We start from the raw sequence: 25,746 nt of genomic DNA on the forward strand, positions 1-25,746 counted from the left end.
AGTACATTACCTGTGGTCCACAACACAAATCTTTGTCTTGTTGCTGCCTGCCACCTAGACCTCCCCACACCCCAAAGCCCGCTGTCCAACCTCCGAGCTCCAAATAGCATGGAGCTTGATGAATCGTGCCTGAAGAAACTGCTGTTTGAGCGAGTAAAGTTGCCAGATATATCTGAGGCGCCTGCGTGCTTTGCGGATGGTGTGACTGGCCCCACTGACCCAGAGCAACCGCACACTACAGATGTCCTACTAGCCGAGATCCAGTCTGGGTTCCATGCCACGGATACGCGTTTCAAGGCCCTTTTGGGTATATTGGACACAATAGGGGAGTGCCTGGACCACAACCAGAACCACCTCGATGGTAGCAAAGAACATCTCTCCACCCTGGAAGATGGTGCGGCAAAAATGGCGAAAAGGCTTGACAAGTTCGAGCGCCTCTTTAAAACTGTTGCCATAAAAAGTGAAGCTTTGGAGGCCAGGTCACGCTGTAACAACTTACGTATAGCTGGTGTAGTGTAGTCCATGGCCATTAACAGGATGGATCATTTTGTGGAGCACCTACTAAAAACGTTTTTGACCTTCATCCTTTCACTTCAACCTTTGTAGTTGAGCAAGCCCATTGCATCCTCAGTCCTTGGCCCCCACCTGGGGCTCCCACATCCTATAACTGGCCCTTTACTAAATTTCAGGGAGCATGACACTGCGGTCCAATTGGCCCACAAGTAGGGCCAGATACAATACCATGGATCTAAACCTCTTACCGGACTTCATGCTGATGGTGCAGGAGGCATGCTGCAAATTCTCCATTGCCAAATCCTCACTCAGGGAATTGGGGCCCCGTTATGGCATGCTCTACCTTGCTCACTTGCATGTCGACGTTGATGGTAAGGTACCATTTTTTGATACTCCTGCTGATGTACTGGCCTTTTGCAAACAACATACTAAAGTCCACCCATCAGAGGCTGCAACACTCCGGAGTGCTCCCGACCAGAGTTTCATTGCCACAAGCAGCTCTGATTTGTTTCTACTGGATTGAACTACCTCCTGTGGTTATTTACCTGTCCCTCTGCTATCCATTTCAGTGGCCTGGCTAATAGCAGCACTTCACTTAATCAAAGGAGAGAGGGAGGACTAGGTAAGCTAGTCTGGATCCCCAATATTATATATTCAAAATCAAAAGAGACTAGCTAGGTTTAAACAAAAAGGACTCAAAGGAGTACGTATGTCAATGGAAACCAGTAGGTTTTATTTGAAAGCCCTCACCCACCAACCTAGTTGGTGGCATGCTTCATCATCGGGCCCCACCGCAGTGGCACCTAGCGTGCCCCGGGTGTGCTTCGACGCCAGGTTACTGCGGAGCTGGTATGATTGCTGAGTGTGCAATGTGGTGAGTATGAAGGTGAAAAATTAAAAAGCCATACAGAAGTCCCAGCACCCGAGGGTAAAACTATTTTAATAAAACTGGGTATCTGTTGGCACATTAAAAAGGCAGACGGACACAGTGGAGTATGGATTATGACCTCCAGTGTCCTGTGTGGTCTACATGTTTCAGCCTGGCCTTTCTTAATTTGAAACAGGCTTTCCTCAGGACCAAGTGAGTATGTGTGGGGGTATTAAAAATAAATTACAGTGAGTGTGTTAGAGGTTCTATGTGTAGCACACACTAAGGTGCTATATGGGTGAGAAGGGGGTTCCCTCTCGCTTTGCTACATATAACATAGAGGGGGAGACATACAGACGTACAGGGTAGAGTCATATTAGCATATTATTGCAAAGGACACAGTCGTCATTCCACCGTCTTATAAGGTGAGTGAGCGAACTATATATGGCTAGAGTGTGGTCTTGTCAGTGGCAAGACTCAGGTGAAGGTTATCTAGAAGCCGGTTGTAGTGGTGATCTAGAAAACGAACATGTCAATGTGAGGTTCAGGTAAGTGAAGGAAAAAACAAGTATTGTCCTCACACAGTGTTTTGCTGATCAAAGCCTCCTTGGGTCGCCTGGCAGAGAAAGAGACCCTAAAGGAAGGCAGTATTGGTATTATATAGATATCCGACCTGCAAGGGAAAAACCTCAACACCTTACCCCAACAGTAGCTGTAGTGCGCAGCCTCATTTACTCACGAAACTGTCGGTCTAGTTCCTCCCTGGACCTGTAATCCTTCTGCGGCGCCCGGATGTGAATGAGGGTCGGCCGAGCTTGTGTATTTAAAGGTTCAGTCATTGGTTACACCTGGGTTAAGGTAGAAACAGAGGGAGGGGTTGCCGCGCTGAAAGCGCCATGTCATGTGCGTTCTGCGCATGCGTTAGGAGAATAGTATTCCCTATCCGGTGCGTGCGCTCGCTGGTAAAGCCTGTCTGCGCATGAGCGGGTAGATAGTGGCTACCGCGCATGCGTGGAAGGAGCCGCGCAAGCGAGGAAGGGTGTTTTAGCGCTCGTGGTAGCGCTAGTATGTAACAAAACTTTAAATGAAGGCCAAGGAGTGTCGAAAAAAGATATTGACACTGAGAGGCAGCAACTGGGTGGTGTATTAACCAGAAAACGATTAGTTTATATACAACAGGGGGAAGAGGAAGGAAGTCTCAGTCATTGAGTGTGGGAAATGCACAGAATGAGAAGGAGAAGAGAGGCCCAATCATTGAGTGTTAAGCGAATTCCAAGGTATGGAATCGTTAAGCCCCTCAATATGAGTGGATAGGCGATAAATCCAGCGTTGTTCTTTTTGGAAGAGAAAACTTTCATTGTTTTGAGTTACAGGGAATTGTTCAATCACAGTCCAAGTAAAATCGTTGGGGGTGTGATTGTGGGACAAGAAATGGTCAGTAAGTCTGCTTATGTTTTTGCCGCATCGGATGGTACTACGGTGTTCTGTCATTCTGGTCCGTACCGTCCGGGTGGTCATACCCACGTACCGTAGACCGCATCTGCATGTCATCAGGTACACCAGGTTAGAGGAGTTACAATTGGTAAACTGGCGTTGTGTCCATACCTTGCCCGCTTCTAGGTCCAGGGTCTTTGAGGGGGATGTAAGGTGGCACACGCTGCAGTTGTTGCACGGTTGGTGTCCCGTAAGTTTTGGTAAACCCCAAGCATTGAGGATGGTGGGGTCATTAGTGGCACAGTTCGGTCTAGGTCTGGTGTGTACTAGGGAGTCTTTCAGATTCTTAGCCCTTCTGTATGCGAATCTGGGTTTTTCCCAATTTCGGTTGCCTGAATTAATAATCTTCCAGTTCTTATTGATTATGTTGGAGACCTGATTAGACACGGTATTGTAAGTGGTTACGCATGTCAACGTGGGTTCTTCGGGGGGCTTTGTTGTTGCCTCAAGCAGGGACTCTCTATTTTGGTTTCGAGCCCTCTTGCAGGTGGTGTTCAGAATCCTGGTGGGGTATCCCCTGTCTTCCAATTTGTGGATCAAGGTGGCTGATTGTTGTTTATAATCCTGAATTCGGCTGCAGTTGCGTCTCAGTCGCAAAAATTGACCATAAGGGAGATTCTCCCGTAGAGGTCTGGGGTGGAAGCTATCGAACCTCAAAAGTGAGTTCCTTGATGTTGGTTTTTGGTAAGTTGTGGTTGTCAAGCCATCCACACCTGCCTTAATGGTGAGGTCTAGGAAGGCTAATTCAGAAGCACTGCTGGTGCAGGTAAACCTCAGGTAGTTGTCACGGGTATTGAGCCACATGAGAAATTGATCCAGGGATTCTTGATTTCCTTCCCAGATTACCAGAATGTCGTCGATATAACGACGCCATACATTGATGTTGGTTGCGTAGGGATTGTTCGCAGATTGTATATGTGTTTTTTCGAAGTGGGCTACATAGAGACCAGCTATACTGGGAGCGAAAACGCTCCCCATGCTCGTGCCGTTAGTCTGTAGGTACAGTTTGCCCTCATACTCAAAGTAATTGTCTTTTAATGCCAGAGTGGCACAATCCATTATGAAGCTGCGTGGGGTGTGATGGTTCCAAACAGTTCCAGTTAGGACTTCCTCCAGTACTGCCAATGTGGCGTCCTGCGGTAAGCTAGTGTAGAGGCTCTCAATATCTAATCCGACAAGGAGCTGGGTATCTGGGTTGTAGTCGGTTTCCTTGATTACATTTAGGAGATGTTTCGTATCCTTGATGTAGGAAGGTGTGAGTTGTACCAATGGGTTCAAGAAAAAGTCGCAAAAGCGTGACAGGGGCTCTAGGAGTGACTGATTCCCAGACACAATAGGTCTTCCCGGTGGTGGTGTTATTCCTTTGTGTATCTTTGGGAGGGTGTAGAAGTATGGGATTCTTGCATTTTTGCAGCACAGGTAGTCGGCCTCCTGTTTTGAGATATGTTCTGCGTCCCGGGCATTTTTCACCAGGATCTGTATCCTCTGGCTTAGCTCCTCGGTGGGGTCTTTTCTAAGTGGTCTGTAATTCCTGTTGTCACTAAGTAGTCTAAGACATTCAGTGTCATAGTCTGTCTTATCCATGAGTACGATGCCTCCCCCTTTGTCGGCGGGTTTTATGACAAGGGCAGGGTTGGCCTGCAGGCGTCTTAAAGTTTCACGCTCACGGTAGGACAGATTATTGAAGGTATTTCTTTCTTGTATGTTCTCAACCTCAGTGTAGACCGCCTGTTCGAAAGCAGCGATCTCAACAGGTATGCTTGCGGGAGGGGGGATGAAAGTGGATTTTAATCTGAGGCCTGTCTCGTTGGGGACTTCCTCCTGAGGATCAATGGACTCAGTTTTCTTTTCAAAGAAGGCTTTTAATTTCAGTTTTCGAAAGAACTCCGCCAGTTCCATGTGCAGTTTGAAATGGTCCAGTCTGGCTGTGGGGACGAAGGATAGGCCCTTGTTCAGGACTGCTGTCTCTTCTTCTGTCAATTCTGTGCTGGAGACGTTGAACACCAGCTGGTCTTTTGTTCTTATCTCTGTTACTGTTTGCTCGGTCCCGCCTGTTCCTTGGTTTTGTTCCTCGTGTTCGAACTCACTGGTTCCGCCTCTGGTGTCCAGTGGACCTGTGGTGCATTTCTTCTTTTTCCGCGATTCCTGCGGCCCTGTGATAAAAAAGGATATCTTTGGTTTGGATTCCCTTGAAAGTATGGCATTTGTCCTGGTGCGTACATTGGGGGGAAACCATAGAAAGGAGGTGGTATGGGTCCAAATTGTGGTGGCCCAAAGTTGTGGTTCTGTGGTGGACCCTGCCAGGGTTGCTGCCAGTGTTGGCCTCGTCGCCCTCTTCCTCTCGATTGATTGGATTGATTGGATCCGGTGCTGGAATTGCTAGAGACCGAGCTGTTGTCCCCGGAGCTATCGGAGTCTTTTCTGGCTGGAGTATAGGCATCATCCGAATAAGGGTATGTCTTAGTGAAGTTGAATCTCTTCAAGTCTTTCTCAAAATTTTTGATTTTTGTCTGGGTTAAGTATTCTTTGTAGTCAGCCATCTCACGGTTTTGGTCTTCTAGTTTTTTCTTAAAACCAGTTAGGGTGGTCTTGAAATGGTTCTCAGTGGCCTGGATTTCAATCAGGATGGCATCGGAGAGTCGCTTGGCGGTTTTAATGATGAGGACGAGCCAGTCCCTGGTGCAGTGCCAGGCGATCTGGGCCCAGTCCTTTCTGAAAGTGGCGTCATCTAGGAAAATCCTAGGCGCATTGGTGACTATGAGACCTCTCGGAGCAGTGTTAGTGCGTAAGTACTGTGCTAGAATTACGCCATGTAGGATGGTTCGTATTTTGTTCCTCTTCTTCTCAGTCAGTGCATCCCAGTCAGAGGACTGTGCAATAGTTGTGGAGACATTGAAGTCTGCCGCAAGGGACGGGTCGGATAAGATCTCACTGATGTCATCTTCAGTGTAAGTTAGGCCAGTATTTTCTGCCATGTTGAGTTAAGGAAAATTAAACTCTCACAGCTGTGCGCTGCCTGAATATCACTTAATCAAAGGAGAGAGGGAGGACTAGGTAAGCTAGTCTGGATCCCCAATATTATATATTCAAAATCAAAAGAGACTAGCTAGGTTTAAACAAAAAGGACTCAAAGGAGTACGTATGTCAATGGAAACCAGTAGGTTTTATTTGAAAGCCCTCACCCACCAACCTAGTTGGTGGCATGCTTCATCATCGGGCCCCACCGCAGTGGCACCTAGCGTGCCCCGGGTGTGCTTCGACGCCAGGTTACTGCGGAGCTGGTATGATTGCTGAGTGTGCAATGTGGTGAGTATGAAGGTGAAAAATTAAAAAGCCATACAGAAGTCCCAGCACCCGAGGGTAAAACTATTTTAATAAAACTGGGTATCTGTTGGCACATTAAAAAGGCAGACGGACACAGTGGAGTATGGATTATGACCTCCAGTGTCCTGTGTGGTCTACATGTTTCAGCCTGGCCTTTCTTAATTTGAAACAGGCTTTCCTCAGGACCAAGTGAGTATGTGTGGGGGTATTAAAAATAAATTACAGTGAGTGTGTTAGAGGTTCTATGTGTAGCACACACTAAGGTGCTATATGGGTGAGAAGGGGGTTCCCTCTCGCTTTGCTACATATAACATAGAGGGGGAGACATACAGACGTACAGGGTAGAGTCATATTAGCATATTATTGCAAAGGACACAGTCGTCATTCCACCGTCTTATAAGGTGAGTGAGCGAACTATATATGGCTAGAGTGTGGTCTTGTCAGTGGCAAGACTCAGGTGAAGGTTATCTAGAAGCCGGTTGTAGTGGTGATCTAGAAAACGAACATGTCAATGTGAGGTTCAGGTAAGTGAAGGAAAAAACAAGTATTGTCCTCACACAGTGTTTTGCTGATCAAAGCCTCCTTGGGTCGCCTGGCAGAGAAAGAGACCCTAAAGGAAGGCAGTATTGGTATTATATAGATATCCGACCTGCAAGGGAAAAACCTCAACACCTTACCCCAACAGTAGCTGTAGTGCGCAGCCTCATTTACTCACGAAACTGTCGGTCTAGTTCCTCCCTGGACCTGTAATCCTTCTGCGGCGCCCGGATGTGAATGAGGGTCGGCCGAGCTTGTGTATTTAAAGGTTCAGTCATTGGTTACACCTGGGTTAAGGTAGAAACAGAGGGAGGGGTTGCCGCGCTGAAAGCGCCATGTCATGTGCGTTCTGCGCATGCGTTAGGAGAATAGTATTCCCTATCCGGTGCGTGCGCTCGCTGGTAAAGCCTGTCTGCGCATGAGCGGGTAGATAGTGGCTACCGCGCATGCGTGGAAGGAGCCGCGCAAGCGAGGAAGGGTGTTTTAGCGCTCGTGGTAGCGCTAGTATGTAACAAAACTTTAAATGAAGGCCAAGGAGTGTCGAAAAAAGATATTGACACTGAGAGGCAGCAACTGGGTGGTGTATTAACCAGAAAACGATTAGTTTATATACAACAGGGGGAAGAGGAAGGAAGTCTCAGTCATTGAGTGTGGGAAATGCACAGAATGAGAAGGAGAAGAGAGGCCCAATCATTGAGTGTTAAGCGAATTCCAAGGTATGGAATCGTTAAGCCCCTCAATATGAGTGGATAGGCGATAAATCCAGCGTTGTTCTTTTTGGAAGAGAAAACTTTCATTGTTTTGAGTTACAGGGAATTGTTCAATCACAGTCCAAGTAAAATCGTTGGGGGTGTGATTGTGGGACAAGAAATGGTCAGTAAGTCTGCTTATGTTTTTGCCGCATCGGATGGTACTACGGTGTTCTGTCATTCTGGTCCGTACCTTCCGGGTGGTCATACCCACGTACCGTAGACCGCATCTGCATGTCATCAGGTACACCAGGTTAGAGGAGTTACAATTGGTAAACTGGCGTTGTGTCCATACCTTGCCCGCTTCTAGGTCCAGGGTCTTTGAGGGGGATGTAAGGTGGCACACGCTGCAGTTGTTGCACGGTTGGTGTCCCGTAAGTTTTGGTAAACCCCAAGCATTGAGGATGGTGGGGTCATTAGTGGCACAGTTCGGTCTAGGTCTGGTGTGTACTAGGGAGTCTTTCAGATTCTTAGCCCTTCTGTATGCGAATCTGGGTTTTTCCCAATTTCGGTTGCCTGAATTAATAATCTTCCAGTTCTTATTGATTATGTTGGAGACCTGATTAGACACGGTATTGTAAGTGGTTACGCATGTCAACGTGGGTTCTTCGGGGGGCTTTGTTGTTGCCTCAAGCAGGGACTCTCTATTTTGGTTTCGAGCCCTCTTGCAGGTGGTGTTCAGAATCCTGGTGGGGTATCCCCTGTCTTCCAATTTGTGGATCAAGGTGGCTGATTGTTGTTTATAATCCTGAATTCGGCTGCAGTTGCGTCTCAGTCGCAAAAATTGACCATAAGGGAGATTCTCCCGTAGAGGTCTGGGGTGGAAGCTATCGAACCTCAAAAGTGAGTTCCTTGATGTTGGTTTTTGGTAAGTTGTGGTTGTCAAGCCATCCACACCTGCCTTAATGGTGAGGTCTAGGAAGGCTAATTCAGAAGCACTGCTGGTGCAGGTAAACCTCAGGTAGTTGTCACGGGTATTGAGCCACATGAGAAATTGATCCAGGGATTCTTGATTTCCTTCCCAGATTACCAGAATGTCGTCGATATAACGACGCCATACATTGATGTTGGTTGCGTAGGGATTGTTCGCAGATTGTATATGTGTTTTTTCGAAGTGGGCTACATAGAGACCAGCTATACTGGGAGCGAAAACGCTCCCCATGCTCGTGCCGTTAGTCTGTAGGTACAGTTTGCCCTCATACTCAAAGTAATTGTCTTTTAATGCCAGAGTGGCACAATCCATTATGAAGCTGCGTGGGGTGTGATGGTTCCAAACAGTTCCAGTTAGGACTTCCTCCAGTACTGCCAATGTGGCGTCCTGCGTGTGCCACCTTACATCCCCCTCAAAGACCCTGGACCTAGAAGCGGGCAAGGTATGGACACAACGCCAGTTTACCAATTGTAACTCCTCTAACCTGGTGTACCTGATGACATGCAGATGCGGTCTACGGTACGTGGGTATGACCACCCGGAAGGTACGGACCAGAATGACAGAACACCGTAGTACCATCCGATGCGGCAAAAACATAAGCAGACTTACTGACCATTTCTTGTCCCACAATCACACCCCCAACGATTTTACTTGGACTGTGATTGAACAATTCCCTGTAACTCAAAACAATGAAAGTTTTCTCTTCCAAAAAGAACAACGCTGGATTTATCGCCTATCCACTCATATTGAGGGGCTTAACGATTCCATACCTTGGAATTCGCTTAACACTCAATGATTGGGCCTCTCTTCTCCTTCTCATTCTGTGCATTTCCCACACTCAATGACTGAGACTTCCTTCCTCTTCCCCCTGTTGTATATAAACTAATCGTTTTCTGGTTAATACACCACCCAGTTGCTGCCTCTCAGTGTCAATATCTTTTTTCGACACTCCTTGGCCTTCATTTAAAGTTTTGTTACATACTAGCGCTACCACGAGCGCTAAAACACCCTTCCTCGCTTGCGCGGCTCCTTCCACGCATGCGCGGTAGCCACTATCTACCCGCTCATGCGCAGACAGGCTTTACCAGCGAGCGCACGCACCGGATAGGGAATACTATTCTCCTAACGCATGCGCAGAACGCACATGACATGGCGCTTTCAGCGCGGCAACCCCTCCCTCTGTTTCTACCTTAACCCAGGTGTAACCAATGACTGAACCTTTAAATACACAAGCTCGGCCGACCCTCATTCACATCCGGGCGCCGCAGAAGGATTACAGGTCCAGGGAGGAACTAGACCGACAGTTTCGTGAGTAAATGAGGCTGCGCACTACAGCTACTGTTGGGGTAAGGTGTTGAGGTTTTTCCCTTGCAGGTCGGATATCTATATAATACCAATACTGCCTTCCTTTAGGGTCTCTTTCTCTGCCAGGCGACCCAAGGAGGCTTTGATCAGCAAAACACTGTGTGAGGACAATACTTGTTTTTTCCTTCACTTACCTGAACCTCACATTGACATGTTCGTTTTCTAGATCACCACTACAACCGGCTTCTAGATAACCTTCACCTGAGTCTTGCCACTGACAAGACCACACTCTAGCCATATATAGTTCGCTCACTCACCTTATAAGACGGTGGAATGACGACTGTGTCCTTTGCAATAATATGCTAATATGACTCTACCCTGTACGTCTGTATGTCTCCCCCTCTATGTTATATGTAGCAAAGCGAGAGGGAACCCCCTTCTCACCCATATAGCACCTTAGTGTGTGCTACACATAGAACCTCTAACACACTCACTGTAATTTATTTTTAATACCCCCACACATACTCACTTGGTCCTGAGGAAAGCCTGTTTCAAATTAAGAAAGGCCAGGCTGAAACATGTAGACCACACAGGACACTGGAGGTCATAATCCATACTCCACTGTGTCCGTCTGCCTTTTTAATGTGCCAACAGATACCCAGTTTTATTAAAATAGTTTTACCCTCGGGTGCTGGGACTTCTGTATGGCTTTTTAATTTTTCACCTTCATACTCACCACATTGCACACTCAGCAATCATACCAGCTCCGCAGTAACCTGGCGTCGAAGCACACCCGGGGCACGCTAGGTGCCACTGCGGTGGGGCCCGATGATGAAGCATGCCACCAACTAGGTTGGTGGGTGAGGGCTTTCAAATAAAACCTACTGGTTTCCATTGACATACGTACTCCTTTGAGTCCTTTTTGTTTAAACCTAGCTAGTCTCTTTTGATTTTGAATAATAGCAGCACTTGTCTTAGCACCTTTCCGATTGTCACACTCCAGATGGCTATATATGTTTTCACTTATTGTTGCCATATAATCCTGAATACATCATTCCCTTCTCCTATTGCATAGGGTATTGGAGGCTGAAGTGTAGCCCACTCACAGTGGTGTACACCAATTGGTCCTATTTCTCTTTAGTTGTCCTAGTTGATGATATGTTGTTTATTTCTGTGGGGATATGCTGGGCGTTAAGGGGTCTGGTGTCGGTTGGGGGCCGTAGGGGGGATGCTTTTCTCATTGGATTCTGTTGATTTGTTTGTTTCCGCAGATAACCCGGAAAAATTGATTACATGCTGACAGTCATCTCCACACCTCACTACATAACTGTGTCACGTAGCACTATCAACCCACGGGTCGAGATACCATTTCTCACTTGAAACATACGAGGCATTAATAAGCCATGTAAGAGTAAGCAAGTTCTACAGTAATGATGTGAAGGTAGCATTCCTATAGGAGACCCCTCTCCTCCCCAGCACTACACACACTTATGCATCATCCAGGGGCCTACATAGGTACCTTTCCACCTATAGTACATATTCCTGCGGCATGGGCATTTTAATACATTGCATCGTCCCCTTCACTCCAAGGGACGGATTCACTGATAAAGAGGGCAGGTATGTTGCATTCACTGGACTTTTGGCTGGACATAGCATGCTGCTGCTTAATGTATATGCACCAAATCTATACTCACTGTCAATTCTTACAAGAGCTACAGTCCTTAATAGGGAGGGTAGACACTGATCATGTAATCATGGGGGATGGTCTTCACATTTTCCTGGACACCCACCGGGACTCTACAGCATCCGCGACATGCCTGCCCTCCCACGCACGCTTTTGGACCATGCCCTGGTGCGTATGGTGCTGACAAAGCCCTATGGTGGTGGAGCGGAGTGCGGTTGGCGCGTCCCCTGAAATGCTCTTCATGACGACGTATTCAGGGAAGAACTTCGATCTGCCATTGTGGAATAATTCAAACTCAATGTTGGATCAATAAAAACACAGGCTACCCTCCGGGAAAACTTTAGGCTTATATTCAGGGGATTGTATCTCCAAACATGATGGCATACTGCGTGATATAGGTAACAACCTCTTGTTGGTAGAGACTGCACTGCGTGATCTCGATGCCTCAGACGCACAGCGGGTGGACACTCTGCAGCTCCTGCAGTGCCCAACTCTGATTGGAGGAATTCAGAGCATTGGCTGAGCGTGAAGTTGCACATATGGGGAAGTACGCCAGGCCTGGTGCTATGGCGAGTGACCTGATTGTATGCTGGCACTGGTGCTTTTGCCAACTAAGGGGTATTGGCTACATTCCTGAACTGCTGCTAGCAGACGGGACACAGACCACAGATAACGGTGCTGTCCTCGCAGAACACCTCCATAATTATACCTGCCTATACTCCTCTCGTGTATGGGGGATGGTGTAGCTGTGGTCAATTATCAGAGGCTGCCATGGTTTGGCTTACTACCCCACAGCAACAGTTCTTTAGCAAGCCAATCACTGAGGAAGAGGCAATATGCACTATCGATTCCTCAGATGGTTCTAAGGCATATACGTGCCTCCTTGTGCCACACCTATTGGACCCTACCCCCTTTGTTAAACAAAGCTATGATCACCCTCCTTATTAAGCCTGGCAACTACCCACTATACACTCAATCTTATCAACTCCTTTCTCTGCTGATTTGGAAAATAAGTTTTTAGCTAAGATGCTTTGCAACCCAGCTTTCTCTCCTACTAGAACCCATTATCTTGCCTTTGCAGTCTGGTTTTTCGCACACCGCTCGAGATCACTCAACCAACGCACCACATTTTCGGTATTGCACAGAGTTTCCGCGAGCATTCCAGCAGCAATGGCGCTTCTTGACGCGGAGAAGGCCATTGACTCACTCGAGTGGCTTTTCTTGGTTGCTAAGATGGACCTACTGCAAGGGTTCACCTTCCTCATAATGCTCCTCTATACTAAGCTGGCAGCTTGCATATGAGTTAATGCTTCACTCACCACTCCTTTTTCAATTTTAAGGGGGACAAGGCAGAGCTGTCCATTATCACTGCTCCTATTCATCATGGCCATTGATCCCTTTATCTGGCACCTTCGGGAGAGGCACCTCCACCTCAGGCTACAACTTCTGACTTGCTACTTGCTCCTCTCATTAAATGCTTATGACAATTTGTTATTTGTGTGCCATCCCGCAGATACCCTGGGACTCCACAGAAACTTGGGAAAATCTGAACTATTCCTTCCTAACACAGCTACAACATCTCCACCATGTGAACATCCCCTGCAATGGAGTGAGGATACCCTAAAATAACTAGGCATCGTTCACGAGTCAAAGATCAGGTTCTGCAGCTCAACTACAATCTGGCGGTTGACCGCTTGATGAAGCAGATTGATAATTTGATTCACCTGCCCCTATCCATGGCGGACAGTATCACTTTTATTAAAATGGTGATCCTTCCCTATTTTTTATATCTATACCTCAATATCCTGATTCCTCTTACTAATGCCTCTTACTGCGGAAGATGTGGGCTGGTCGCTGTCCCTAGGTGGGGAGGAACACGCTAGTTCTACCTCATGAATGCTGTGGCTTTGTATTGCCCCACTTTTAACTCTATTACCTAGCCACCCAGTGTCACTATGCATACCACGGGTACTACAGGAATACACCCATTGCCTATGGTAGATCAGACCTCAACCAAGCTTGGGAGGTACCCTGCATAAACTCCTCCCATGAAGATTCCTGCTGGACCCAACTGATATTCAGACCCTATCTGCCACTTGTTGGGCATGGAGTAGACTTTTTAAGCAACTGGGGATGACCTCTTCCCTGTCCCTACCGTTTGCAGATAATCGATGGGGACCTCCTACCTTAGAAACCCTTGTCAAAATAACACTGTTGTGACTTGCACTACACATTTGGGGATTTGTTCCTAGATGGTCATGTTCTTTCGCACAATGATGGTATACACTTTGATGCCGCCACCCCTATTGATCATTTCATCCTGCAGAGCTTGTATAGCGCACTTTGCACTGAGGTCACCACATATCCCCTCGCCCCAACAGAATTCACCCCTCTGACTACATACATAGACCACACATATGGTGGACACCTTGCCTCTGCACTTTATCATACCTGCATGGCCTTGCTGCATGTTGAGGACAGCAGTCTCATGGAGCTGTAGGAACGTGAGTTACAACGGTCTTTGCAGGATTAAATTTGGTATTTTTGGTGTCAACAAACCAAACTGGTCTTGCCCAATCATAAACAAATATTGATATACTTTAAAATCTTCAGGCATGCCTACATCACCCCAGGTTTCCTGGTTAAATTGGATCCTGTCCGGTCCTCAAATTGTGCCCTGTAGTAAACGCCAATTTTGCTCACATGAGTTGGACCTGCACCCTCTTTTCGGGCTTTTGGACTGTTGTTTTCGCTCAGCTCTCACTATTACACCTGACCTACTCCTTGCATTGTTGGACATTGTGCACAATGTTCCTAAAGAGGCTCATAGGTTCACAGCAATGGCTCTACTACTGGCCAACTGTGAGATAGCTTTGTATTGGGACAGCAGGTGTATTCTGACCGTGGATGGTTGGCTCAGGAGCCTTACCTTTTTTGATGTTACTAGAGAAATCTATGCCTCCAAGAACCCTCCTTCTCTCACCCACAGGGCATCTGGCAACCATTTCATACTTCCTTGCAGCACCATGAACAGTAGGGGGCTGCCAGGCACAATTACCTCGCTAACGGGGTATACTTGCTTTAAACATGGGTTTTATTGTTTATCTGTTTTTCCTTGTGCATGGAATGCTCACTGTTGTGCAATATATGTTGCAATGATTACGTTATCGGATTGGTCTTTCCACTATTGATATTATTGTTAATTAATTCCCCATGCTGGATGTTGTTTGTGTCTTCAAAATGGTAAATAACTGTGGAGAGCCAGTTTTACTGAGCAACATTCTTCACAGTTTTTAATCTTCTGGGGAATTAAAACTGACATTTACGTCCTGCTCTGGGCAGGTGGTAAATGCGAGCTGGGCAGCAGGTGCTGGAAGGAGGGAGGGAGGTTGGTAGGGAAGTGAAAGGAAGCAGAAAAAGGTGCCCTAGCATAGGGAGCATTACATGCTTCTGCCTTGCCATCAAATAATACTCAGACAAGGACATGGACCGAGGCGACATTGCTGTTACAGCCAAAGTCTCATGCGATTGTCAGCTCCTGTGTTCCCATGCACTGGAAAATAGGGTGCGTGAATACTGGCCTATTTCGTTGTACGAAGTGTAGCGTGGTACTCAAACTAACACGATCATCATAGTAGGGTGATCAACCGTCCATAAATTTCACAGATCGTCCTTAATTTGGACCTCGCGTCCATTGTCCATGAGGATCCCTTTTACAGACACCTTTTGTCCATAATTCTGGGCCCTGCAGGGAGCAGTGCTGTTCCCTGCGAGAGGCCTCAACTCCCTGAAGGGTCGCTTCGCACTCCTCCTCGGAGAAGCCCCACCCCACCCATTGTCATTCTGTCTGTGGCTGATTGTCACATACAGAGTAACAATAGCCAGTTTCAGCTGGTAAAGCGTACTTCCCTCCCAGAACCTCTAAAGCGCCTTAGATTAAAATCACTGAGGAGCCGAAGGTAAAGTTGAAGCTTAAATATGGCACACATGGTAAGCGAAGCAGAAACGCACTGAGGGGTTAAAAGAAATCTCCTCTTGCAGTTGGGGCGCACAGTGAAGGCAGTGGGGGTACCCTGGGGGGGTTGAGTCCTGGAAAAATGCAAGTAGGGGATCCATGCAGGTGAAAGCATAATCTCGACCTTCTCTCATAAGATGACGTGTATCTTCTAACAAATGTACTTGCATGTGTTAGATCAATTGTGAGGTCTTGTTACTTTCCGGTGCCATTTCATTTTGTAGTATGAAAGGAACAGACAACGCTTTATCTCGCCATGAAACTGTTCAAATCAATCTGTTGTTTTTATTGTCTGCAATGAAAGAGAGAGATATAGAAATGTTTGAGCATGTCTGTCTGTATACAAGAATAAACACAAACCAATAAAAATCCAAGAGCCATTTAGAAAAATACCATACTGACTGCAGGCAGCAGTAGAAAATATGTAATTGTGCCAGTAAAGATGAGCAGTAGGGGATGAAAAAGAACAGTAGTGTGCACATGTGTGTGCTGTCCTGGGGGCTCCCACCCTTCACACCACCAATTATGAAAGATGGATCAGTAAAAGGATGGATTGATGAGTGAAAGGGTGGATGATGGGCAAGTGAATGGGTAGATGGATGAGATAAATGATGGATGGATTGATGAATTTATAAGTGAAAGGGTGGATGAATTGATGGATGAGTGAATGGATGGATGGGTGGAAGAGTTGATGGATGAGTAAAAGGATGGCTTGGGTGAAAGGGTAAATGGTTGGATGGATGAGTGAATGAATGGATGAGTTGGTGGATGAGTGAAAGGATGGATTGGGTGGAAGGGTGGATGGATGGATGGATGATGGATGAGTGAAAGGATAGATTTAGTGAAAGGGTGGATGGATGATAGATGGATAAGTGAAAGGGTGGCTAAATGGCTGAAAGGGTAAGTGGTTGGGTGGATGAGTGAATAGATGGGTGGGTGGTAGGGTGGATGGATGAGTGAAAGGATGGCTTGTGTGAAAGGGTAAATGGTTGGATAGATGAGTGAATGGATGGATGGGTGGAAGAGTGGATGTATAAGTGAAAGGATGGATTGAGTGAAAGGGTGGATGGATGATGGATAGATGAGTGAAAGGGTGGATGTAGGGATGGATGAGTGAAATGATGGATGGAAGGATAGACAATGGATAGGTTGAAAAGGTTTGGATATGGATGGGAACACAGATGGAAGGACAGAATGAATGGTGAAAGACTGAATGGTGGATGAAAGAATTAATATATGACAGAAAGTACATTTGAAAGGGTGGATGTCAGGGGTTTGATGGAAGGATAAATGACTCGATCCTTGGACAAGAGAGCTCTTCTGGGGAGGGTTGTGATTACTGACTTTGCTTTCTTGGTGCCATAAGAGCTTTAGTTCAAAGTGGGAGGTATTTACATTTTCTTGCTACTCCCTTGCCTATGTATTAATATTCTGTATTTGCTGTGTGCTTATGCATGCGATCTATACATCATGCACATGACATTTTGAGTGACACCCAACTGCTACTTGAATGTTATACTAGTAATTGTAAATGTTTGCATGCTTTGTTTTAGGTGTAAGGTTTTAGGGAGAGCCTCATAGTGCCATGAGCTGTGCTTGAGATGTATATTGTGTTTGCAACAATAGGCAAGGCGTCAAAAATAAACTATGTAATAGTGTACTGAAAGTGCCTTCTTTAAGAAAGCTGAAGAGCAAAGCACATTTGAGACTTCCGTCAGCTAGTGCAACTCTCTGCGAAGACCCCATAAGCAAAGTCAGATTCCATATTTTAAGTTCCACTTGCTGAAACACCAATAATACGTTCCCTATAGTGGGTTCATCACAGCAATCCTCCCTTTAGTTCACCTATGCTTGCCGCTTTACATCTCACAATGGCACTCAGACATGAGATACTAGTAACAAAATTCTATCCGAGCAGATCTTCCAGAGCACTTCTCTCACCATACATGTCTGCTCACGACCATGAGTTGTAAACAAACTATCAGACTGGACAAACCAGTGCAGTAAACATATAAATAGATTATTATCATATGAAATACCTCAAAAAGACCTGAACAGTTGCTCAAAGCTGTGCGCATACTGAAAAACCATGAAGTGCACAATTGTCTCAACCTAATATAACTTGTACTTAAGTGGGTGTCTATTTACTTACATTTATAGTATCGCACAACTTCCTCTGATGTGTCTCTAAAACGTACCTTTTGTTCCGAAGATTTGTCCTGAATTTTGACCTTATGTACTGAATTTTCGCCCTGAATTTTGACCCTTTGTCCTGAATTTTTACACTTACCGTCCTGAATTTGCAACCATGCCAGTTGGTCACCCTACATCATAGGCCGCAACATCTATTTTGTCTTTTAGGTAAATAATTTAGGTCAGCGAGATCTCCCTGTCATAGTCACCCTGCAGTACCCAGTGGAGCTTGGAACTGCCCAGGTCTGGAAGACCGAAGACGTTCTCCTGTGGAAGGTACTGATGTGTGTTAATGAGAGGTGTGGGGCATGCTATCAGATATAGACCACGATTTGCATTCAATAAACATACTGTCACTGTGTAAAAGGACAATATTACAACATATTGATAAAAAAAATGTAAAATAGTTAAAAGAAGTTAGAAAAGATGTTTATGGGCACAACAAATTAGAACAAATTACTCCTATTGAAAAGGCTAGTTACTGAGACTGGTGACTTGCTTAATTTGCTATTTTCAGAGAAGAACAGTGTCACTCAGTATTGACATATGATTTGGGTTTCACAAACCATAGCTTTTTGCTACAGCCTGACAATATAATACCCATTGTTGATGTATGTATGAAATTGTTGGTCGGGCACCAGAATGGGCCTTCTGCCTTTTGTGTTTGAGTGATGGAAACAACTCTCCCTTATAATAGATGAAGTCAACGTGATAAAGCCATGTCCCAGCAACCACTGGCGAGCCCTCCACAACTATCTCAAAGCAACACAAACTGATCAGGGGCGTTAATTAACCAAAATGCCTGGGGTAGTGACAGTGAGATCACATACTGTTTGACCTCAATGACATCACAGGAACTGACGTATTATGACCCTTGACCCTACTTTTTGCCTAGCGTGCATGTTATATGACTTTTACATCCCAATAATTGAGACTGATGACGTTCCATAATAACTGCATGATTAATATAGCAGCATAACACATAAAATGTCCTGCTTTTCTATGAGTGGAGACTCCACAGTCCTAAAGAAACCTCTAGTAAAATAACTTTGTGAATAATAAACAATCGTAACCTTACACGAAAGCTTAAGTTTACATTTGTGAATCAGGCCCTTGATCTTTGAAAGTTCTGAGGCATAATACTTGCCCTGAATTGTAATGCTTGAGCAAAACAAGTAAACAAGACGCTTCTACAGAGTCCCCCCACCCAAGAAATGTTTTAAAAGAATGCACAATTCTTTAATGCACAATTTTTTCATACATTTTCTAAAATGCCAGAGCAGCTGAATGGGTTAAATATTAAAATACTTTTATGGCGTGACACTCCAATAAAAACCAATTGTTCCACAGGAGCTGATGTATACATCATAAATTACCTATGTTATGCTAGGGCCAGGACTTCATCATAGGGGGCCCCATATTGTATGGGTACTCCCTTATTTAAAAAATTACATCAACTATGACTGTGCCATCATTTTGCAATTTATGCTGTCCATATACAATAGGTGATCAAAATTACTTCCGTATTGCTGCTACCCTCCCATATGCACCTTTATGCCAAGAATTACCTCCATAGTGCTAGCAGTAGCATGTTTCCATTGTGGTCCACATGCCAAGACGTTCCTCAATGTTTCCAGTATTTTTCTACGATCCTCTATGTGCCATGAATTACCTCTAGTATGCTAGTAGCAGTATTTTAACCACAGTGCCCTTAATGCCAAAGGCTAGCCGAAGTATGCCAGTGCCTTATTTTGTCACAGGTGTCTGTTGTGCTAAATATTACATCAGTATGCAAGCACCAGTATTTGGTCCTGGGTGTCTCTATAAGACAATAACTACCTTCAGTATGCCAGGGCCAGCGACAAACTAGTAATCATCACATTACATTCTTGCTAATACTCACATCCGCTCACTCTTACTCATTCTCTCATTCACACTATCTTACAACCCCTTAAACTAATTTGTATTCATTCTCACTCACTGACTTGCATTCCCTCCTAATTTCACACACTCGTACTTCCTGACACTCAGGGCAAGGCTTACTACTGCTTTGCACTGGGTTTGTGTCACATTTGAGATGAAAACACAAAGTTTTGCAATGATATTTACTATCCAACTCAAGTCAGGACTTGGTTGTATTGCAATCCAGTCCAAAGCAATAAACAGTTGTGCTATGCGCTTCTTTGCATACTTTGCATCAAGGGAGCATTCCTTGGGTGGTGCATCGGCATTCTCATGCAACCACCCATTGAGTTTGATTCAAATCCCTATCTACAACCATTGCAAGACATGAATTTGCATCAAACCTTTACTCCTCCTTCAGCCAGGCTTAACGAGGAGAAGTGGTTTAATTTTTCTTCCTGTTTTTCCAACTTTACATGTGTGTTGTATTGTGCAACATATATACAAAGTGGGGAAATCCGTAAAGCATAGTTTTGCACTGGAACGGGCACCTTCCAGTACAAAACCTATGCTTCGGAGAGCACACACACCTGAACTATGGGCCAAGGGTATGTGCATTGGCTCCCAAGGGTTTCACTAGCACATGGGGGAGAGAAACTGCACCATACATTAGTTGATATAACACTTTCTTTTTTTCTCTCCATTTGGTTCGAGGCAGCAGACAGCTACTTTGGTGCATTGTGGCTTTGTGTCAAAGAATAGTAAATCTCACACAATCTCACTCACTACTTGTCACTGATCCTCATTCACTTTCAGTCACATACACCAGCCTACACATACATGCATTCTCTCTCACATAAACACACTCTCACCCCAAGCACATACACAACATACATTTAAAACATGTTTACTTACCACAGCTGCCACCGAAGGTCCTGTTACAGCTATGTGTGCTCCATTTTTTTTCTTATACTATTAGGGATTAATATAACATTATTCAATATTTGTATAACGAAAAATGGTCATCAAATAAGGAATTCTGAGTCACCACTGTGTTCCTCTCAATGATATTGCCCCTGGCACCCCTTAAATGAGTTCCATGAGATTGATGCCTCCCAACACCCACACATTAAGTGTCCTGTAGATAACTTTAGGCCAGTCTCATTAGGACTGAGCCCAAACATGGAGTCAGTCTCATCAATAAGAAAAACATATCTACCAGCATAAATAGAGCAGACCCACTAACATACTAACATCATATCCGGTGCAACAACAATTCAAAAAGCTAACCCTGGAAACCTGGCAAGATATGCTTCTAGTTAAACCATCCACTGGCAATGGAAAATATTGGCATGGGATAAGGCATTCTTGATCCGATATTGAAAGCTTTTTTATGAGTTGTTGTGTCTTACTCCTGGTCTGACTTACTGTTGAATTACCAAGAATAAGACCTGCTGTATTAAATTCTTGAAGTGGTTTAATTCTGTCTCTACCATGTAAAGGTTATAGCCAATAGCAGGAGAAAGATAAAAACGAAAACATATTTCCAGTCTGATGTACACTGCTGCAAAATAGACAGCTTAGCAGGCTTTCCTATAACCAAGCCTGTGACCACCAAAGCAACAAGGCCTTTGCCACAGCACATCAGTAGCTAATAATCGAAAACAAATTATGAAACACCATCTTCGTGCATGACATCTCAGTTAACTTCGCACAACATATGGAACACAGATAACATAGAGATGTTGCAACTATGGGTGTGAGAAATTTTCTGAAAGTTATGCAAAATTGCATGAGTGGCAGAAAACATGGATTGCCAGATTCTCTCCTGAAATTAAAAAAAAAGGCACAAAGTTACACAAAATACCAACAGGAGACTGGTTCAGGCAGAAAATGCCTCTTGCACGTGTTTGCACAGGCCTAGTTCAAATCTCGAATCAGACAAAGGAACCAGATATGAAAGGACAACAAGAAAAACAGAATTCGTTCTTTGAAAATTACATTGAACCTCCAGCCACATAGAACACAAATGCATGAACCCCCAGTACCTACGCTTATTGATTTCACTGTTTACCTATCAGAATCTTAGGAATTGATCATCAAAAATAAGCAAAAATGAAGTAATTCTTTCTCAAAGGTACTATTAGGAACTAAGGGCCAGATGTAGGAAGCCTATTACCGGTCGGTAACGGCCGAAATTAACGAATTTCGGCCGTTACCGACCGGTAATAGGCTTTTCTGATGTGGGGGCCTAAATTAAGGATTCGGTAATTTACTGAATCGGTAATTTAAGGAATCGGTAAATTACCGAATTCTTAAATACCGATTTGGTAAATTGCCGAATTCCTAATGTAGGGAGCACTTAAATGAGTGCTTATCTCATGTTAGGGTTCGTTATTTACCACCAACTACAAGTTGGTGGTAAGTAATGAAAACCCCAAAAAAGCATTTTAATGCAAATTCCTTCAGTGCCATGTTGTAGACATACATTGTGCCACATGTGCACCCATACACAATTGAGTGGTGCAACAGGGTGTCAAAGTGACACCCAGCCACCCTTCAATGTTTTCCCCCTTTTACCGAATCGGTATTTACCGATTCAGTAATTGACATTCATTCCTATGGGCCTCCAGGCCCATAGGAATGAATGGCAATTACCGAATCGGTAAATACCGATTCGGTAAATACCGAATCTTAACGATTCGGTAATTTTTACCGAATATTTTGCTACATAGCATTTACCGATTCGAAAATACCGAATCGGTAAAATTCGGTATTTTCGAATCGGTAAATACTATTTACCTACATCTGGCCCTATAACATCATTCCAATGAAGCCCAGCCCATCATGCTGTTTTTAAGATTCTCCAACCCCTGCTTTTAAAAAATTATCAGACATGAAGACTGTCCCTGGTATGCTATACTCATGTTTCAAACCAGTCGCTACTCACTCCCCCAAATTAACCAGCAAGTAGTTTCCAAAGCCAGGTGCTCTCTCCTTTATGTGACTACTAGTCTGTAAAACGTTTGCACAGGGCTGAACTTGGGAACCATAGCAGCCCTGTCAAAAATATTCAAACCAGACCCGCTCCCTTCATCTACTGTAATGTCTCTTTTTCCATCCATTCCCCCTCTCCCCATCTCTCATCTCTCTCTTCTCCCCTTCTGGTGATTTTCTCTTTACCATTCCCTGTCCTCCCTCTCTTTCTCTCTCGCTTGATTCCTCCACTGCTGCTACAATTAACCTTGGGAAGCTGGGAAAAGTGAAAGAGGCACAAGGAGCAACTCCGGGTGCTAAGCATGAGCCTCTAGGGGCTCCAGTCCAGTAGGGAAATGTCTGGTGATATGGTGCTGTTTTTCTCCCCCATGTACTAGTGCATTTTTGGGGAGCCATGCACTAATGCACATACCCTTGCTCCATAGGGCAATGGTCTGTGTGTTCTCCGAAGAAAAGGATTGGTACTGGAGGGTACCCCTTCCAGTACAAAACTATGCCTTAAGGATTAAAGGCTGGTCTTGCCCTGAATTTGTTGCGCCTTTAAACTAAATTTGTTTCTTGGCTAAGCCTTGCCTCTTATAGCACACATAAAAACGTTCTACCCTTCCATATTAAGGCACACTTAGACCCCTGCTGCAGGTTGGGACTCAATCAAGAAGGAAACTGCTCAGCTACCCATGAGGAACGTGTTCTTGCTTGATAAATCTACCGCAATACTAGAAAAGCTAATTAGTATACATTTAGAGCACCCAGAGTTTTTCAGGTCAGTATACCCTTGATCATGCATTGTACTTCCAGATCACTGACATTGTAAGTGTTTCGCTGGGACAAATTCTTACTTCTGTCATTACTTTCCACAGAATGAGTCAGTTATGTGTAAAGCTGTTGGAGAAACTCCAGGTGTTCCAGATTTTGCAGAGAAGATGAAGACTCGTCCTATTCTGGTAAGCATGATTGTTCCTCACACACATAAAGGCTGAGAAGTGTCCTTTGCAGGTAGAATATCAAAGGGAGGCTCAGGAGAAGGGGATCTTTTCCTGCGATGTTCATAAAATGCTCACATGCAAACCCAGGTGGCATTTCCTACCTTTGCGATTTTGTGAATGACTAACTGATTATCATTTTTATAATCACAGAGTGTCCCTCTGATACTGAGTTTTTGGGGAAAAACCTATTTTGTACATGAAGTGCCTTTTTGCAGGGTTTAGATGGAGTGTTAAGAAGGCCTTAAACAGGGGGGTGTCCTACCCTGCTAGATTTGTGGTTTCCATGCTCTATTCTGTGTAGGGTGAAACCATTGGGAAACCATTGTGGAGCCTCGGCTGGCTCTACCATCAGTAATCCTTGTTTTAGCAGTCTGCCCGCCACTCGGACAGCTGGGTCACAGAGTTGGTTGTCCCTGATTGAGGGCGGTGTGACCATAGCCCATTTTCCAAGCTCATGTCAGTCCATATGATGGAACCATTGAGAGAAAATTTTAAATAGCTCCCACAGAGAAATAGCTCCATGCACCCTGGGACCTTTTCACTTTGCAGAGTTGGCACTTAAACATGGCACCCGCTTGGCAAATTTCTCCGCTTTGGATGGAGACCCTGTGATGGCACCGCGCTTTGTACCAGTGGGATAAGTAGGCATAGAGTTCTACATTCCAAAGGCTAGACCTCTGCCGGAGTGGACCTCCAGCCTCCCGGCAGGATCGTGGGTTGCCTGGGAAGGCATAAATAAGGCCACAAGTCTACTAGGCGATATGAGATTAGAAAATAACATCACAAAGCAGCTCCCAAAATAACGATAAACCATCCTGAACTCAGCAACCAGACTCATCCACAACCTCCATCACAGAACTCTCCCATGACACATCACCGTAAGGAGCTCCCAAACATGCTTATTTAAAACTCTCTTCACACACATTCGAAGCACTGCAATCTTTAGGCACCACTTAACTGAATAGCCACATCTCCTTCTATCAACCACCCAGATACCTCCACTCTGCAGGACTCATACACATCCCACACATGCACAAAAAAGATCGGAAGGACAGGCATTCTCTTACATCACTCCTTAAGCATTGACAGGCCTCCCACTCCCCTTCAGAGCTTCCTCCTCTCTTCTTGAATTCTACAAGAAGCTGAAGACCTGGCATTTTGAATAACCATCCTACCACAGGGCAGATTACTGACAGATTATCAGAAAGAAAAATATTCTGTGGAAAGAATATTGTGCCAAAAATATTGAGGGGCAAAATATCAAGGCAGTAAATGCAAATCGGTAAGTATAGATATACTATTCTTAACTCCACATCTACGTCCCTTGAATATATATATATATATATATATATATATATATATATATATATATATATATATATATATATATATATATATATATATATATATATATATATATATATATATATATATATATATATATATATATATCTGGAAACCCTCAAACCACTTCCTGAGTTCTCCCAGCGGCAGTCAGGCGAGGAAAGAGACGCAGACCTCCGGAGCTTTTTCAAGTGGGCAGTATTTTATTTTAGTGACCCAAACACAACGCGTTTCAAGCCCGTAAGCCCTTGATCACGTGTCACGTATATATATATATATTCACTGAAAAAACCATAGGTTATAGACCATATATAGTTAGGAATTAGCATTTACAAAACCTTAATTTACTCACACAAAACCATAGAAATTCGCATATATAGTTAATTGCAATAACTATATATCGCCCACCCGCAATCCACTGCTGATGATGTCACATATTACATCATTCATGACATGGTCAGTGACATCACTGATGACATCACTGATGACATCTCAAATGACATCACTGATGACATCACTGATGACATCTCAAATGACATCACTGATGACATCTCAAATGATATCACTGATAACATCACTGATGACATCTCATTTGACATTACTGATCACATCACTGATGACATCATTCATGTGATAATACGATGAACCTCTTCAGACTCTAATATAACCTTAGATACACTCAGTGTAAACAGACACTCACATACTGTCACTCATCCATGGAGTTACTCACACACCTAGTCAGTCATGCAAAGAATCAATCACACCTCCATTTGCTCAACTATACAGTTATACACACCTTACTTATTCAAACATATTCTAACACATATTTACTCTCTTATACAATCACTGATACAAGTTTTCAATGATCCATGCAGCCACTCACACATTCACTAGCTCTTATACA

General features: G+C 44.6%; 1 protein-coding gene across 1 annotated transcript in view; it reads left to right on the top strand.

Annotated features, from left to right (window-relative positions):
- The window catches only part of LOC147703538 (integrin alpha-M-like), a 509,428-nt gene that overhangs the window by 445,767 nt on the left and 37,915 nt on the right, over positions 1-25,746 (top strand). Inside the window, exons 25-26 of the mRNA XM_086931904.1 lie at positions 17,782-17,889; positions 23,373-23,456. Of these exons, the coding sequence (XP_086788030.1) occupies positions 17,782-17,889; positions 23,373-23,456 (192 nt within the window). The remainder of the gene's footprint in view (positions 1-17,781; positions 17,890-23,372; positions 23,457-25,746) is intronic.

Source organism: Lissotriton vulgaris, chromosome 7, assembly GCF_964263255.1.
Source record: "Lissotriton vulgaris chromosome 7, aLisVul1.2, whole genome shotgun sequence".
Taxonomy (NCBI): Eukaryota; Metazoa; Chordata; class Amphibia; order Caudata; family Salamandridae; genus Lissotriton; species Lissotriton vulgaris.